This window comes from Saccopteryx leptura, chromosome 6, assembly GCF_036850995.1.
Source record: "Saccopteryx leptura isolate mSacLep1 chromosome 6, mSacLep1_pri_phased_curated, whole genome shotgun sequence".
Classification (NCBI taxonomy): domain Eukaryota; kingdom Metazoa; phylum Chordata; class Mammalia; order Chiroptera; family Emballonuridae; genus Saccopteryx; species Saccopteryx leptura.
In genome coordinates, this window is record NC_089508.1 from 45,714,144 (window position 1) to 45,730,839 (window position 16,696).

At 49.0% G+C, this 16,696-nt stretch overlaps 1 protein-coding gene across 6 annotated transcripts; it reads left to right on the forward strand.

The window, feature by feature from the left end:
- The first annotated feature begins 3,002 nt into the window (after nucleotides 1-3,002).
- On the forward strand, nucleotides 3,003-10,477 carry BMP4 (bone morphogenetic protein 4). Of its 6 annotated transcripts, none has more exons than XM_066343053.1 (4): nucleotides 3,003-3,088; nucleotides 6,362-6,482; nucleotides 7,587-7,969; nucleotides 8,964-10,473. In XM_066343053.1, the coding sequence occupies exons 2-4, from the start codon at nucleotides 6,454-6,456 to the stop codon at nucleotides 9,818-9,820; spliced, it is 1,269 nt and encodes a 422-aa protein (XP_066199150.1). In that variant the 5' UTR covers nucleotides 3,003-3,088; nucleotides 6,362-6,453; the 3' UTR covers nucleotides 9,821-10,473. The 6 variants fall into 6 exon arrangements, with proteins under 6 accessions (XP_066199150.1, XP_066199149.1, XP_066199154.1 ...); XM_066343052.1 differs by having other exon boundaries at nucleotides 3,005-3,298; XM_066343057.1 differs by having other exon boundaries at nucleotides 3,009-3,088; nucleotides 6,362-6,486; nucleotides 7,640-7,969; nucleotides 8,964-10,477.
- The last annotated feature ends 6,219 nt before the right edge of the window (nucleotides 10,478-16,696 follow it).

Here is a 16,696-nt window from a genome sequence, read left to right on the forward strand (position 1 = left end):
CTCAGGCAGGCAGGGCCAGGAAATCTGTATTTTATCAGAACATCCAATCTTGTTATGGCCCTCAGCACATACCTAGAGGAAGGCTGGCACTAGTTGGGTGGCTCGGTTGGTTAGAGCATTGTCCCAATATGTCAAGGTTGCAGGTTCATCCAGGTCAGGGTACATACAGGAAGCAACAAATGAATGCCTAAATAAGTGGAACAACAAACTGATGTCTCTCTCTCTCTCTCTCTCTCTCTCTCTCTCTCTATATATATATATATATATATATATATATCAATAAATAAAATTTTTAAAAAGAGAAAGATTGTCCCATGGGCTTGCTTTCCAGGAAAAACCCAACAAATTAATGCTCTTCATTCAGAGTAGCAGCAGAGGAGCGATAGTTGCTCTTGATATATGATGGATTCCCCCCCCCCCCAGTCTATATACTTTAAGGGTACAGTTTTATTTGGTTCATCTATATTATGTTCTATGAAAATACCAAAATTCACAAGTAAACTGGAGCTGGGGAACAGACTAGACTAGTCCCCTCACCAACTCTGATCATTAGGGTGTGATTGATTTTGCTCTCTAACCAACAAACAATTTGTTCCTTGGAATGAAAGGGAAGAAGAAAAAGGAAAAGAGGAGTAAAGGGAGCTGATACTAGGTGGTCTGCACCCAACTCAAATGTTGGCAGGAACAGAGCTGCCCAAGACCTGGAGCTCAGTTCACCCACCATACACATAAAGACTCATATCAGGGTCTAAACAAGGTATGTCTGGTGGCTTAATTAGAAACCTCTGGACTATGAGTTTCATAGACTCATGAGTGGCTACTTTATTATGTGGGTTTCAGCAAAATGAGAAAATAGCTGTCGTCCTAAAACACTTGAGTTTTGAGAGAGAGAGAGAGAGAGAGAGAGAGAGAGAAAACAACTAGTATCTGGTATCTTATAATAAATTAAAGCCTTGCTTTTAATCACAGCATATCACTGTTGTTTTTGAGTTCAAATATTAAAGAACACATTTTGTTAATGATTAAAACAATAGTGACTGGTTAGGGAGCTCAGTGAACATTTAATCTGTCCTTACTCCAGTCAGTGTGCTGAAGGAACACAGTGCCTAATGCCCCAGGATGGACATTAGCTAACAATTTAATGGGGTTTTAATTTTGTATTGTTATTTTTAATAATAATTAATGTAATTTTGATTATGTTGAAAGCTGGAGGTATGCTGTCAGTCATCATGTCGGGGTGGTAGTATAACCCTGCCCTGTTTAATCAGAGGTTCTTACAGGAGGTAGACCCATAGTGACTTAAAGTGAAAGAAGGTAGATGTTTAATAAAATTTCAGTTAAGAAATTAAATCATGTTCAAATTGAAAGGGGCCATGGAAATTATCTGGCTTAATACTTTCATTCTGCAAATGAGAAAACCATGGGAATCAAAGGAGCTTCCCAGTGCTACACACTTGTTTCTGTTGTTTGATGCATTAGTGGACTAGAAGACCTCACAGACCTAACTTGAGAAAAAGACAGCAGGATGCTGTGGCCCTGCTCTCACTGTTGTTTCTCTGATCACACACTTCTCACACTTTGTAATTCCCTTGTTTTCTAAATATTAAAGTTGTATAACTGTAAAGTTTGAATAGATGAGCTACTCTGGCCAAATACCTGTTTAAGTAAAGACCTGAATTCTTGGGTGAGATGGTGAAGTGTAATGTCTCTCCCAGGGAAAGAATTCCAGGACAGGAAATGCTCAGTCCTGCAGCGGTAGCCTGGCTACCTACCTGGAGCTCAGGGCTGTGACCTTCAGCCCCTCCCTGCAGCATACTCAGGACTCCAGAGCCCGGATCCTGATTTCCTTATGGGCTCTAGGCAAGTCCCTTTAACCTGGCTGTCTTTCCCCTCCCATGTTTGTAAAACAGAAAGATGACGCTGATATCTCCCTTGCTGCTCCATCAGAGGCACTGTGTGAAATTAGCTCCTGTTTGTTTGGGAAGGTTTTAAAGCCACACATTCCACCTCCCTGCTAATATGATTAACTAGCACTTTCTTGTAGGAAAGGGCCAACTCCTCATCCCCCTTCTTCCTTTAGAAACAAACCAAAGGATACTTTTGTCTCCCTGTGGCCAGAAAGGTCGTTGCTTCTGTGGCTGTTACCTCCTCAGAAGGTCAGTTTGCTAAGGTTAAGGGTTCTTAGGCGCACCACATACAACCAAACAAAAAACCAACAACAACAACAATAACAGAAGGAAGTGCTGTGGAGGCTCTTAGGAGGGCTTCTGAGTTTTCTAACTAAAAAACGTGGGCCCAGTCAGTCTGCAAGCCATCTCTGTCCTCAAAAGGGTTAGGCCTGGTGGGGAGGAGGGAAACTAGACTGTTTATTGGGGCCGTCTTTCTGGGGGTCATAGCTAAGGCTTTTCACAAGAAGCATTTAAGAAAATGTTTTGTTAGAAAAGTCACCTTTTTAATAGCCAAAGAGGTACCTCTCTTGGGCACACAGCTCTGTGCACAGCCTATTTCTCAACCTTTGGAAATCCTTTAACAGTTTATGGAAGGCCACCCTTTAAACCAATCCAACAGCTCCTTTCTCCATAACCTGATTTTAGAGGTGTTTCATTATCTCTAATTACTCGGGGTAAATGGTGATTACTCAATGTTTTAATCATCAGTTTGGGCAGCAGTTACTCCAAACTCATGGAAGCCCAGACTCCCATGGGTATTTTTGGAAGGTACTGAGACTAGTCGGTGCATGCTTTCTAGTACCTCTGCACGTGGTCCCCAGGTGAGCCCGGCAGCTTCCCAGAACTGGAGGCAGCGGCGTCCCAGTCTGGGCGGCAGCTGCGGACTTCGGCGCTACCCGGGCTTCCGGGACACGGGCCTGCAAGGCGAGGCCCGGCGGCGGGATGGGAGGATGTGGGCGGGGCTCCCATCCCAGAAAGGGAGGCGAACGAGGGAGGAGGGAAGAAGGGAGGGGCGGCGGGAGAAGAGGAGGAGGAAGGAAAGAAAGAAAGGGAGAGGGAAAGAGGAGGAAGGAGAAGATGCAAGCGGGCAGAGCAGGAAGGAGGGAGGGAAGGAGTGTGGAGCCCGGCCCGGAAGCTAGGTGAGTGTGGCATCTGAGCCGAGGGACTGGAGCCTGAGACGCCGCTGCTGCTCCGGGCTGAGTATCTCGCCTCTCTCCCTGATGGGATTCTCGTCCGCGCCGTCTCGAGTCTGCAGCGCCCCAGTCCTCGGCCTTTGCCTGGGTTCACTGCAGCCGTTCAGAGGTCCCCAGGAGCTGCTGCTGGCGAGCCCGCTACTGCAGGGACCTATGGTGAGCAAGGCTGCCTGGCGAGGGGCGCCGGACAGAGGGGGCCGAGGCGCATCCCCGGGGGCGGAGGGAGAAGCAGGGCTCAGGATGTGGTCTCTGCAAAGGTGCCCCCCCCACCTTTGCACCCAAATGGTGATGCTAGAGGTAGGGATGCTGGCGCCGAAAGACACTTGCATATCTGCTACTGCCTCTACCCAGGCCACTGTCTCGGTCCGGCGACCCCGGCTAGTTTGACCTTTAGTGGTTTTGGGGCACGAGAACAGGAAAGAAGAGACGCCTTTAGTTGGTGGTCTTTGTGAAGGCTGCGAGGTCTTGATCGGAACACGTTGTGGGTAGACTGGCGTCTGTGATCCCCGGACGGAAAGGGCCAGGGGAGAAAGGAGTGTTGGCTCTCAGATCGGGAGGCAGTGAGGGGTCGGCAAATGGAAGGCGAACACCTAACTAGGGCTGGTGCGGCGGAGCGGAGCGCACTGCGTCTGGAGCGTGCGCGCCGCGCGAGGGGCTGCATGGAGGGAGTGTCACCCGACCCGGCCCCCAGCCCGCCGAAGCTCCTGAGAGCTTGGGAACTGCGGTGGCAAGACGCACCTCCTCTACGAGTGTTTTCGTGGACTTGCAGCATACCAGGAGCGTCTCCTCTGTCATTTCATGGTTGTAGGGTCTCGATGGCCGGGATGCCAGGAGCTCCAGAGACGAATCATTCTGCGGAGCCGTGTCCTATAGGAAGTCGTGGGCGAGCCGCGCGGCGGACGCGCGACTCTTAATATTTCTCCCAGCCGGCAGCGGACGGGAACTGGTCCCCAGAATACAGGGTCCTTGCGGACCCCTCCGGGCCAGAATTGGGCCTGCGGCCTCTGACGCTTCTCGGGCACCTCTTAAGTGAATGGTTTGTGAGGACTGCGGTCTATGGGCTCAAGGCTTTGTGAGACGTGAAAACTCCAAAAGACGGGGATTTGGTAAACTGAGGTGACCTTTGGAACAAACCGGCGCTGGGAGAAGATTCGGGCAGGGAAGTAAAGGGCAATCGCCATGAGTTGCATCCCCTCCCCCAAGAAAAAGTTCAGAAGACGAAAGTTCTTTTGGACCTATCTTTTTAAATTAAAAAGCTGGGGGTGGGGAGAAGCATAATTAGAGATGAATCCCACTTCTTGTATCCCAAATTGAAACACAACCAGCTCTTTCCCCAGCCTCTAGGTTCTAGCGCGGCGTGCGTTCCTGCAGCCACCCGGGGACTGTCCGGAGATTCCGGGCGCCGGCCCCTTCCACTGTCCCTTCGGCCCGCGAGGACCGGCCCCCTCTCCGTCTGCTTTTCCCATTTCTGGAACTCCTCCCACAGGGCTTTTTTAGGGTTCCTGGAGTCTCAAGAAAATGAAAGAAAAAAAAAGAAAGACCTCTTTGCTCTCTCCAACCCTTTCGCAGTCAGCCCCAGCGGTGGCGCGACAGCGGCAAAACTTAAAGCCGCTCAAGAAACGGTGCAGCGCTCTGCTGGCGGGGACGGTCGCGCAGGGGCGCCCGTGGCCTCCGCACCCCTGCGCGCCGTGTCGGGTGATGCTGGGCAACCGCGACCGGGGGGGGGAGAGCTAAACACTTTATTTTTTACTTCTCTAATTCAAAACCTTCTCTCGAGTGTCCCCAAGAAAAAAAAAAAAACCCAAGTTCGAGGGGGGAGAGTAAGGCGGGCAACCTGAGCCCTTCAAGTCTAAAGCCACCGAAGGCAAGAACTGGGAACAATCTCAGTAAAGTTCGACAGAGTGCACTGGGGTTTCGAGCTGGGGTCGTGGGGTTCCGGACCCCGGGATGGGCCCGCGCTGACGCCGATTTGCGCGGGTCAGGTTTTCGAAAAGGCCCCTGTGTTGAAGTGATTGACCCACGCGTGCAGCATCTTTGGTTAGGACATCTCAGTAATTCCTTGTGCTGGTAAAATTCCGAAGGAATATTTGCTGCGACTCTGCAGCTGGTGCAAAGGAGGAAGGGGGTGGGGGAAGGAAGTGGCGGGTGGGGGGGAGGCTGGAGTGGTAAGTTTAAAAAATAAGACAGGCTGGAGAGAGAGAAGCAGACGCCGAGGTCGAGCGCAGGCTGAAAGCTGTTTAAGGTTTTCTCGACTCCTGGGAACGTGGTGGGATTTCCTTTCTGCGCCGGGTCTGGAGTTGTAAAACGTCGGCGACATTAAGACCTGAAACTTATGATGCGCCTTGTCCGCGGAGACTTCTTCTTTCGAGTCTGCCTCCGCCCGGAACGGTCCGGTCGGCCGCTTTCTTTGGGGGGTTTATGCTTTGCTCGGGCGGGTCGCCCAGGCCGACCCGGTGCGGAGATTCTCCGCGTAATGGAACGAGAGAAAAGAGCCGAGCGGCCGCTCCCTCCCCACTTTCCCACGTTGATCGCCGCCAATTACCTCCCCCTCAGTCCCCGTGTGTGACTTGGTCAGCAGCTTTTGGCTGGGAGCTTAAAAGGCTGCCCGGTTTGTCTGAGCACTCGCAGGCGTTCGCCAGGGGTTGACTGGCTGTCCCTGGAGCAAGGTTTGGCCTCGCGGAGACCCTGGGGAGGAAATGGCGGGGTGCGCGCGCGCGCGCGCCTCTGTGTATCCTCAGCGCTTTTCTTCTTAAGTGCCCCTTGGTGGTGAGTTTTTGAGAGACTGAGGCTGACTCTGCCGTCACCGCTCCCGGCCCCACTGGAGCCGAGTTCACGCTGAAAGGCGCAGCCCCTACGAAGCACCCCAGATCCTCCGGCTTCAGGCCGCTTGACGCTACGGCCCGGCCGGACACACCGAACGCCGCAGGTCGAGGCGTCCTCCATGCGCCGTGTGGGGGAACCTGCGGAGGGCTCCGCGGATCGGAGCCGGGAGCTCCTCCCGGACCGCTGGAAGCCGGGGCGGAGGGCTGGAAGGTTGGCCTCGCCAGGAGGGGGCGGGGCCGCCGTGGGGCTCGAGGGCCCTTTCGCCGCTCGCCGAAGGGAGGGCGGGCTCCTTGGCGCTTGGGGCGGGGCCTCCGCGCTCACGTGACTCGGAGGGGCTGGAAGAAAAACAGAGCCAGTCTACGCCAGAGTCTCATTATATTCAAATATTCATTTTAGGAGCCATTCCGTAGTGCCATCCAGAGCAACGCACTGCAGCCGCTCCTCTGAGCCTTTCCAGCAAGTTTGTTCCAGATTGGCTGTCAAGAATCATGGACTGTTATTATATGCCTTGTTTTCTGTCAGTGAGTAGACACCTCTTCCTTCCTCTCTTGGGAATTCATTCTGCCCTCCCCACCCCTGCTCGCCCTGTGTCCCTCCCGTCGGACCTTCCTTCCAGAGCCCACACTCCGCTTTCTGGCAGCGCTGTGGCTTTCTTCCTGGCGAGGCAGCTGCGGCGCTAGGCGTCCGGGTTCTGTTCAAAGAGCTGCTTGCTGCACTCGCGCGCTCAGGTCGGGTGCGTTGCAAGAAAGCAGAGTGAGAAGGGGCTCGCGTTGAAAGGTTCGCAGCCCGCGGTTGTATCTTACGGGCTAATCACCCTTCCCTCTCGCACTTGACTCTACAGGAGTGCCCGATATCCCCGTGTTGTGTTCCCAGCTGCTTGTCAAAACTAAGAGGTCGCCCCGGGAATCATCCTCCCCCCTCCCGCCCCGTCCCCGGGACTGAGCGAGCAGGCACGATCAGATGCTTTTTGCTGGGTTATTTCAAACTCACCAGCCACAGTATAATAAACCCTCAAGTCACACGGTCAGCTCTCCCCAGACCACGTTCGCGGCCTCGGCCTCTGGACCCCGCTGCCCTGTATCTTTTTGCCCTGCCACTGCTTCCCTTGCTTTCCCTCCCTCCTGCTCCGACCCAGCTGGAAGTTGTGGAAGTTGGGCTGGGAGGGCGGAGGGAGGAAGAAGGTGGGGGTGGAGGAAGAAGGGAAGAGGCTGAAGGTCTGAAGTGGAGAGCAATGGCATTTTAATTCTCCCTCCCCCACCCTTTTTACCCCCTCAATGTTAACTGTTTATCCTTGAAGAAGCCAAGCTGAGATCATGGCTCAGATAGCAGTTGGGACAAAAAAAGATTAACAGGATGGAGGCTATCTGATTTGGGGTTATTTGACTGTAAACAAGTTAGACCAAGTAATTACAGGGCAATTCCTACTTTCAGGCCTTGCATGGCTGCAGCTGGTGGTGGAGGGGGGGTGTGAGGGAGAAGACACAAACTTGATCTTTCTGACCTGTTTTACATCTTGACCCTCTATCTCTCGCCCTATATGCATATGCGGGACATCTCTATTTTCTCTCTAGTTATTGGTGTTTATTTATTCTTTAACCTTCCACCTCCTCCCCCTCCCCAGAGACACCATGATTCCTGGTAACCGAATGCTGATGGTCGTTTTATTATGCCAAGTCCTGCTAGGAGGCGCGAGCCATGCTAGTTTGATACCTGAGACGGGGAAGAAAAAAGTCGCCGAGATTCAGAGCCACGCGGGAGGACGCCGCTCAGGGCAGAGCCATGAGCTCCTGCGGGACTTCGAGGCTACACTTCTGCAGATGTTCGGGCTGCGCCGCCGCCCGCAGCCTAGCAAGAGCGCCGTCATCCCGGATTACATGCGGGATCTTTACCGGCTCCAGTCTGGGGAGGAGGAGGAGGAAGAGCCGCAGATTCACAGCATTGCTCTGGAGTACCCTGAGCGCCCCGCCAGTCGGGCCAACACCGTGAGGAGTTTCCACCACGAAGGTCAGTCCTGCCGGGAGTCTGGGGAGTCTGGGCGGGGGAGGGCCAGTAGGGTTGGCTGGTGAGGCCGTGGAAGCCCTGGGGGAGAAGGGTTCAGGTTACATCAAAGCCCCAAATCCAGGAGTCTGGGGAACAGAGCTGCCTACCTCCAAGAATTTCCAGAGCTGTGGCTAAATTTATTTTTCGGAGACAGAGAGGAGGGGCTGAAGGAAGGGGAATGACACCACTCAGACGTGGGCTAGCCCCAGCGGTGTGTTTTTGCTATATCAAAGCCTTTTCTGCCAGGTTTTCTGCCCGGTTTTTTTTTTTTTTTTTTTTTCAAAGCACCTACTGAATTTAATGTTACAGCTGTGTGTTTGTCAGGTTTATTCAATAGGGGCCTTGTAATCCGATCTGAATGTTTCCTAGCGGATGTTTCTTTTCCAAAGTAAATCTGAGTTATTAATCCACCAGCATCATTACTGTGTTGGAATTTATTTTCCCCTCTGTAACATGATCAACAAGGCATGCTCTGTGTTTCCGAGATCGCTGGGGAAATGTTTAGTAACATACTCGAAAATGGAAGACGAGGGAGAGGGTGGTTGTGTGCGTGTTTCCTCCTGCCTCTGCTCTGCTGGCCCCTCTTCTTCTTTACAACCACTTGTAAAGAAAATGTGGACACAAAGCCAAGAGGGCTTTAAAATGGGAGTCTTGATGGTGGTGGAGTAAGGAGTTGACACATGGAAATTATTAGACATATAAAGGAGGTTGGGAGATACTTTCTGTCTTTGGTGCTTGCCTGCCGAATGAATGTTAGCAAAGTTGTTCTGAGTTTGCTAGCTGCTCCATTTATCTTATTTCTTTGAATTAAAAGATATGCTTACTACCCCAAATAGGCTTCCCCTATATAAGCAGAATTCACCACTCATCACCCAATTCTTAGCTATTTCTTGACTTTTCAGTCTCTCAGAAAAGTTCATGTGCTTTTCTTTTTCTTTTTCTCCCCAACTGTGCCTAGAACATCTGGAGAACATCCCAGGGACCAGCGAAAACTCTGCTTTTCGTTTCCTCTTTAACCTCAGCAGCATCCCAGAAAACGAGGTGATCTCATCCGCAGAGCTTCGACTTTTCCGGGAACAGGTGGACCAGGGCCCTGATTGGGAGCAGGGCTTCCACCGAATAAACATTTATGAGGTTATGAAGCCCCCGGCAGAATTGGTGCCTGGGCACCTCATCACACGACTACTGGACACGAGACTGGTCCACCACAATGTGACACGGTGGGAAACTTTTGATGTGAGCCCTGCAGTCCTTCGCTGGACCCAAGAGAAGCGGCCAAACTACGGGCTGGCCATTGAGGTGACTCACCTTCATCAGACTCGGACCCACCAGGGCCAGCATGTCAGGATAAGCCGATCGTTACCTCAAGGGAGTGGGGATTGGGCACAGCTCCGGCCCCTCCTGGTCACCTTTGGCCACGATGGCCGGGGACACGCCTTGACCCGACGACGAAGGGCCAAGCGTAGCCCCAAGCATCACCCACAGCGAGCCCGGAAGAAGAATAAGAACTGCCGACGCCACTCGCTCTATGTGGACTTCAGTGATGTGGGCTGGAATGACTGGATTGTGGCCCCACCAGGCTACCAGGCCTTCTACTGCCATGGGGACTGTCCCTTTCCACTGGCTGACCACCTCAACTCAACCAACCATGCCATTGTGCAGACCCTGGTCAACTCTGTCAATTCTAGTATCCCCAAAGCCTGTTGTGTTCCCACTGAACTAAGTGCCATCTCCATGCTCTACCTGGATGAGTATGACAAGGTGGTACTGAAAAATTATCAGGAGATGGTAGTAGAGGGATGTGGGTGCCGCTGAGGTCAGCAGCCCTTGGGGACACATGCACACACACATGTGCACACACACACACACACACACACACACACACTCCCATCCACTCACCCACATACTACACAGACTGCTTCCTTATAGCTGGACTTTTATCTTTAAAAAAAAAAAAAGGAAAAAACCTAAACATTCACCTTGACCTTATTTATGACTTTACGTGCAAATGTTTTGACCATATTGATCATATATTTTGACAAAATATATTTATAACTACATATTAAAAGAAAAAATAAAATGAGTCATTATTTTAAAGGTAAACTATGTTCTTTCTCTCGGATCTTTTCTCTTATCCTTCCGCCCCATCTCTTTTGAATAAGATTTTTTTTTTCCTGTTCAGGTGGGGCTGGGGCACAATGGAAGTCCGAGGCTGGTCATGGAGGTGGTTAAGTTCTAGGGACAGGAAGTAAACTGATGGTGGAGAGATGGTAATTGCTAGGATGCATTGTTTTCCATTTCTATTTCATGTTAACAAGGACGCAGCATCCTCTCCCATCTGGATGACATGTGCCTTGAAGACACTGGGGTAAAAGAAGTAGGCCAGATTCAAGGTTCAGTTTTGGGCTCCTTGTGCATCTTCTTCTGGATTTGCTCACCTGTTAGAGGGGCATCCCAGCTGCGTGTGATGGATAAGAATCTCAACTCCCGGGACATGATTCCCACCTCTGCTTTTTATGATACCCTAGGGTGTCTCCAGGTATTAGAGGCCTGAATGTTGTACATTTCAATTCAAAACTAATTTGCACACTCACATATTGTGGTATTTATAAATGTGTGTGAGTGTTTTGAACTTTTTTTTTTTTTGAGAAATGAGTTTTAGCCAATAAAATAAGGAATGTACATTACCTTCAAAAAGTTTGGTGACCACAATTTTAATATACCACACCGTGGAATTCTCAAGTGTTTCTTGACTTCTTTTTCCTTGTCTCCTATTCTCACATGAAGGCCTTCATTGAATTCAGAATTCCAACAGATTAGACTGAGTGTGGGTGGGGGTGGCAATGGGGTCAGACACTGAAGGGTCAGAATTTCTAAGTAGGCACGGTTAAAGTATTCCACTATATAGATTCTCTTGAGTTAAATGCCAACTCTCCTTGTCTCTCTGTGCTGCCTGCCCCCCTTCCCTGGAGCTGGGAAGAAAGTGATACACTTGGATGTGATGTTCTGAGCCAGGATTTCTTCAAGGAGAAAGCTCAAATTTTGGCTAAAGTAAAAAAGGAAAATGCTAATGTGCTTGAGCAGTCTCTTTCAGTTAAGGGCTGCCAGCAAGGCAGAGAAATGGCTTTCTGAAATGACATGCATGTATGTAGTGGCTAAGAGGACCAGAGGAGAGACCTTTGCTTCTTCTCACTTGCCATCAGCAACTAAATGAAGCCCTGGAATTTTAGCCTGCTTAGGCTCATTTTGTATGTGTGCATTTTTTATTTTTTTCTGCAGTGGCTTGGATGAGTTTGGAGGAAGAGCAGTGTCTTTGTATATAGTCTGTATGGGGTGGGCTGACAGAGTGCATTTCTCCACTGTGAAGGTGGAGTGGGGGTTGGTGGTGAACCCCTGAGTTCATTTACACACACTCTTACATGTGCTCTTGTGGATGGGGTGGGTGAAGCAGGATTCATTTTTGTTTTTAATTACGAAGTCCTACAATCCTCCAAAAGGAGCAGCTTAGTGGAAACCAATAAAAATAGAAGTGGAGTAGTTGCCAAAGCCCCAGCTCCCCGGAGAGCGCAGGTGGAGAGAGGAGATCAGAGCCCCAGGCAAAGGCAGCAAGACTCCACAGTTCCTCCAGAACTCCCTGCAAAGAGAGATACTTCCCCCCCTTCTCTAGCCCCCCAGGTCGCTGCCCCTTTGATTAATGGTATGGAGGTCGAATAAATCATTTAAGGGAAGCCCATTATGGGTTCCCCTCAGGCGGCCTCGTTTAGTTTTGCCCGATTTCCAGCAACTTTCTGAAACGTACGTGTCATTGAAAAGGAACCCGCAGATTTCTAGCACTTGGGACAAATTATTTGAGGGCCAGTCCTGGGCCCAGTGGCTGCCTGGCCCAGGTCACTTTTTAGCAACCACCCTCCCCAACATCCCCCCTTTTCTACTGGCTTATTTTCAGGAATGGATAATGTTGTTTATTTGTTCAGCCAAATATTTGGTCTGGGGAATTTACCGTGAAATTCTGTGAATTGCATATACCTAGTTAACAAAATAGTCATAATGCCACAATGTTAGCATGAAAAACAACGAGCTATGGCCAGCTTTAACTCTTTAAACTCTGAGGGCATAGTCTGAGGCCCAGGGAGATAAGTAATTGAGTTGTGTAGAGATGTTTTAATTTAGCCGTCAGCCGTCTCGTCTAGGTGTTGCTTTTGAATCCAGTCTGCCATTTCCCTCTTCATCTCATTATTGTCGTTGTTGTTATTATTATTATTATTAACTCCCCCCCCCCCCCGAATGTTCCCAGTACTTTAGGAAAGGTGGGGAGGAAGAATCGCTCTTGAGGAGTTCAGCAAAGTCAGAACCACATCAGAGGAGCTTCTCCGTCGATCCCTGCCCAACCCTTAAGCTGGAACCGGCTTCTTAGGAACTTCAGGACAAAAAAAGAGTGGTGCGTGGGAACGCATCACATATTCCCCGGCTTTCGTTGCATAATTCGCTCAGAACCTGCCAGGTGACCTGCTGACTTTATTTTCTGTATTGACCGTACTTAATTCCACCACCCCCTCGCCGCCGGGCAGCGCCACACTGTGAGGGCTCAGGGCACTGGTGGCGCTGGCAGATCCCAATAATCACCCGACCTTGGACTGACGTCAAGATCCGGCCGCCAGGCTCCGCCCCCGCCTGCCCCGAGAGCTCTTTGGTTCCGCCGCCGCGGGGGCGCCAGGGGGCGTCCTCCCAGCCGGGGATCAGGCCATGCACCTGGCGGCAGCGCGGGATGCGCACCACGGGCGGGTTCCCCTCAGCACCTTCCCCAGCCAAATTGCAGATTTCAGGTCTCCACCGCCCGAGCTGACCACCCGTCCAGCTCATCCGGCCTTCACGAGCTGGCTCAGGTGAAGCTTTGCAAAGACAGAAGGATCTGATTAGTCTTTCGCGGATCCTAAGGGTGGGTGCTGGGCACATTGAAAGGGAAATAGGGCCAAGCGGCCGCGAAGAGCGGTGGATTCTGGGGAGCGCGTTCATTCAGATGGAGGAGTGTAAGAGGTCTCGATATCTTGAGGAGTTTCTGTTGGGGGGGGGGCAGGAATTAGGGAGCGTGGATTTCCTTGCACAGAGCTCACTGTGGGACCGCTTCTTGGAGTGACTGTGAGGTAAGGCAGGTGGGAAACAGACACACTGACACGTCCAATGAGCCGCAGTCTCAGCCACCGCCAGGACGCGCAGAGACCGGGTTGGGGCTAAACTGGCCCTACTGCTTCCCTCCAACCTTTGGGGGAGGGAGGGGAATCGAAGAGGTGTGGAGTTGGCTAATTCTTTCAGAAGTGAGTTGCTAGGCTTTCTTCCCTTCCCTTCCCTTCCCTTCCCTTCCCTTCCCTTCCCTTCCCTTCCCTTCCTTTTCCTTTTCCTTTTCCTTTTCCTTTTCTTTCCTTTCCCTCTTTCCTTCTCCCTAATTTTTTAATTAATTTGAGGAGCTGGGGAGAGGGGAGAAGAAAGAGAGAGTGAAAGAAGCATCAACTAGTTCCACTTAGTTGTTCCATTTAGTTGGCACTCATTGAGTGCTTTTCCTCTGTACCCCGACTGGGAATTGAATCTTGCGACAATGCTCTGTCCATGGAGCTACCCGGCCACGGCCCCCTTAATTTCTTTACGGCACCTCAGCTGACCTCCTCTGGGCCTGTGGCCCAAGGACTCACAGTACCCATACCTTCCACCTGCCACCTAAAGCCCAGGGCTCAGAAGGGTGAGCCCTAAGGTGAACTGGGGTGAATAAAGCTGAGGCCCAAGTCTCCAAACTGCTCTTGTGCTTCCACACAAAGCACATTGTATAAAATACACATCTATTCTCTTTTTAAAATGCAAAGCACAATATAAAATCGATGTCGACCCTACATTACCTAGAATCAGAAAGTTATTCCTGTTACCTGGAGGAATGTAGGATAATTGGTGGACTGCCAAATTAGGATTGATACAGGATTATTCAGGTGTACCATCTGAGATAGACTTGCACTATTCTGAAAACTTAACTGGGAGTAAATTCAGAGTGATTAGAAATTTGGTCCCAGAGGGATTGTAAGGGTCCCGTTTCCCTATGCTTTCAACACTTAGTGTCAGAATAAATAAATGGTTCAAAACTAAGTGGTAACCGCCTGACCAGGCGGTGGCGCAGTGGATAGAGCATTGGACCAGGATGCAGAGGACCCAGGTTTGAGACCCCCAAGGTCGCCAGCTTTAGCGTGGGCTCATCAGGTTAGAGCAAAAGCTCACCAGCTTGGACCCAAGGTCGCTGGCTCCATCAAGGGGTTACTCGGTCTGCTGTAGCCCTATGGTCAAGGCACATATGTGAAAGCAATCAATGAACAACTAAGGTGTCGCAATGCACAATGAAAAACTAATGATTGATGCTTCTCATCTCTCTGTCCCTGTCTATCCCTCTCTCTGCTTTGTCTCTGTAAAAACAAAACAAACAAACAAACAAACAAAAAACTGAGTGGTAACCAATGAAGAAAAGTGCCTGGTTTTAGTGAAAATTTTGGATTGCTCTAATATTTTTTGTTTACAAAAGCCACCAGAACATTTGGAAAACAAAAAATTCAACGTGTGCAACATTTAATCAGTCCTAGAAAAGAAATTAGAATGTTTCCTCACGGAGGAAGCCATTTGAAATGACCATCCCTAAATCAGTTAAGGCAGTGGTCCCCAACCCCCCGGCCGCGGACCGGTACCAGTCTATGGGCCATTTGGTACTGGTCCACAGAGAAAGAATAAATAACTTTCATTATTTCCGTTTTATTTATATTTAAGTCTGAATGATGTTTTATTTTTTAAAAATGAGCAGATTCCCTCTGTACATCTGTCTAAGACTCACTCTTGATGCTTGTCTCGGTCACATGATACATTTATCCATCCCACCCTAAAGGCCAGTCCGTGAAAATATTTTCTGACATTAAACCGGTCCAGGGCCCCAAAAATGGTTGGGGACCACTGGGTTAAGGTATTTACCTAAGCAGGTTCCAATTGTCTTTGCTTTCTTTCTCTTCAAAATAGTCTCTAAAAACTCTGAATGAAAATATAAATGCTGTTATGTTGTTTGAAACAAACTATTCAGAAAATATAATACTGTAGGATTTGGAAATATTTACTTCAAAACTGTGAAATTGGAGGGAAAGAAGACAAGATGGAGCAATAATTTTGCAGTTTCATTGCCATTACTTTAGCAATATGTTCATATATGTGTGTGTGTACTTTTTTCAGTTTGACTAACTGAAGCTCTGGCCAGCAGATAATTTTCTAAGGGATCCAAAGCACACTGCTTGAGAGTTTAATTTAAAACATTGGATTCTATTAGTTACTTCTGAACTTGTTGCACTGTCCCTCTGGTACCAGAAACTGACTCCATCCTGCACACAGTTGCCATGATTCAGTTGAGAAAATGTATAATGTCGTTCATCTCAAGCTTCATACTGATTGAATTTTCATTTTTAAATTATTTTTTATTTTTTTATTTTTATTTTTCCGAAGTTATAAGCCAGGAGGCAGATAGACTCTTGCATGCACCCGACTGGGATCCACCTGGCATGCCCAAGAGGGGGCGATGCTCTGCTCATCTGGGGCATTGCTCCTTTGAGGCTGGAGCCATTTCAGGGCCTGAGGCCATGGAGCTGTCTTCAGCGCCTGGGCCAACTTTGCTTCCTGGAGCCTTGGCTGCAGGAGGGGAAGAGAGAGATAGAGAGAAAGGAGAAGGGGAAGGGTGAGAAGCAGATGGGTGCTACTCCTGTGTGCCCTGGCTGGGAATCGAACCCGGGACTTCCACACACTGGGCCAACTGGTCAGGGCCCTGATTGAAGTTTTAAATCTGTGCCATTTGGTTTTGGGAATATTTTGTTATTGAGGTAGGACCCAGGGGAAGAGTCCAGAGATAACATATTACCAGAGAGAGAGAGAGAGAGAGAGAGAGAGAATTTTTAACTGTACTTCAATTTACATTACTCTTCTATAGATTATGATGCAAAAATAATGAAGTCCTCTTTTACAAGGATAACAATAGGTATACTTAAGGTTATACTCACTGTCCCTGGAATTCAAGAAGGATTCAGAAGTTGAGAACTGACTTACAAACCATCAAGTGGTCAGTGAAAGCTATACAACCCAAAGCATTACCCTTACCTCCAGAAGATTTAGACCTGAGTGTTTAATATGCAATTGTCATATTTTACTCCAGTTGCTTAGATATAAGTATATCTTTCCTCCCGTAGTCTTTTAGTTTTAATTAAAATGATATTAATTTTTTTAACAAGAAAGAAAATTCCCTTACAGTCATATCATCCTAAAACAACTATTTATGTTATTCTGTTCTTTTTAAATCTTTGTCCAAATATTTACATATAACTTTTACTCTGTCATTTTTATTAATTTCAGATAAATATTATAACATCAACATTTTAAATCTCAAATGTATGGATTATCCATATGTTAAGATGGATCATTTTCCCTCTTTTGTGAGTAGGCAGGATATAAAACTTAGTTATCCTCAGGTAATATAAAGCAGCCTGGCTCTGATATCAGGGTTATGGACATCACTTCCAAATTTCATTAAGATTTTTAATAACTTCTTGGTTTAAATGTTGTGGTCTCAGTATTAAACAGAATGCTCCTTTGTATTCTTTAGGTACCCTAAAAAGTGGCTCACTTGACATCCAAGTC

What these genes read in the sequence shown, in the direction of transcription:
- BMP4 (XM_066343057.1), top strand. Translation starts at nt 3,027, where the DNA reads ATGCAAGCGGGCAGAGCAGGAAGGAGGGAGGGAAGGAGTGTGGAGCCC. An exon ending in GAGCCCGGCCCGGAAGCTAG is followed by an intron (nt 3,089 to 6,361) that starts GTGAGTGTGGCA and finishes TATTCATTTTAG; the next exon opens with GAGCCATTCCGTAGTGCCAT. An exon ending in ATATGCCTTGTTTTCTGTCA is followed by an intron (nt 6,487 to 7,639) that starts GTGAGTAGACAC and finishes TATTATGCCAAG; the next exon opens with TCCTGCTAGGAGGCGCGAGC.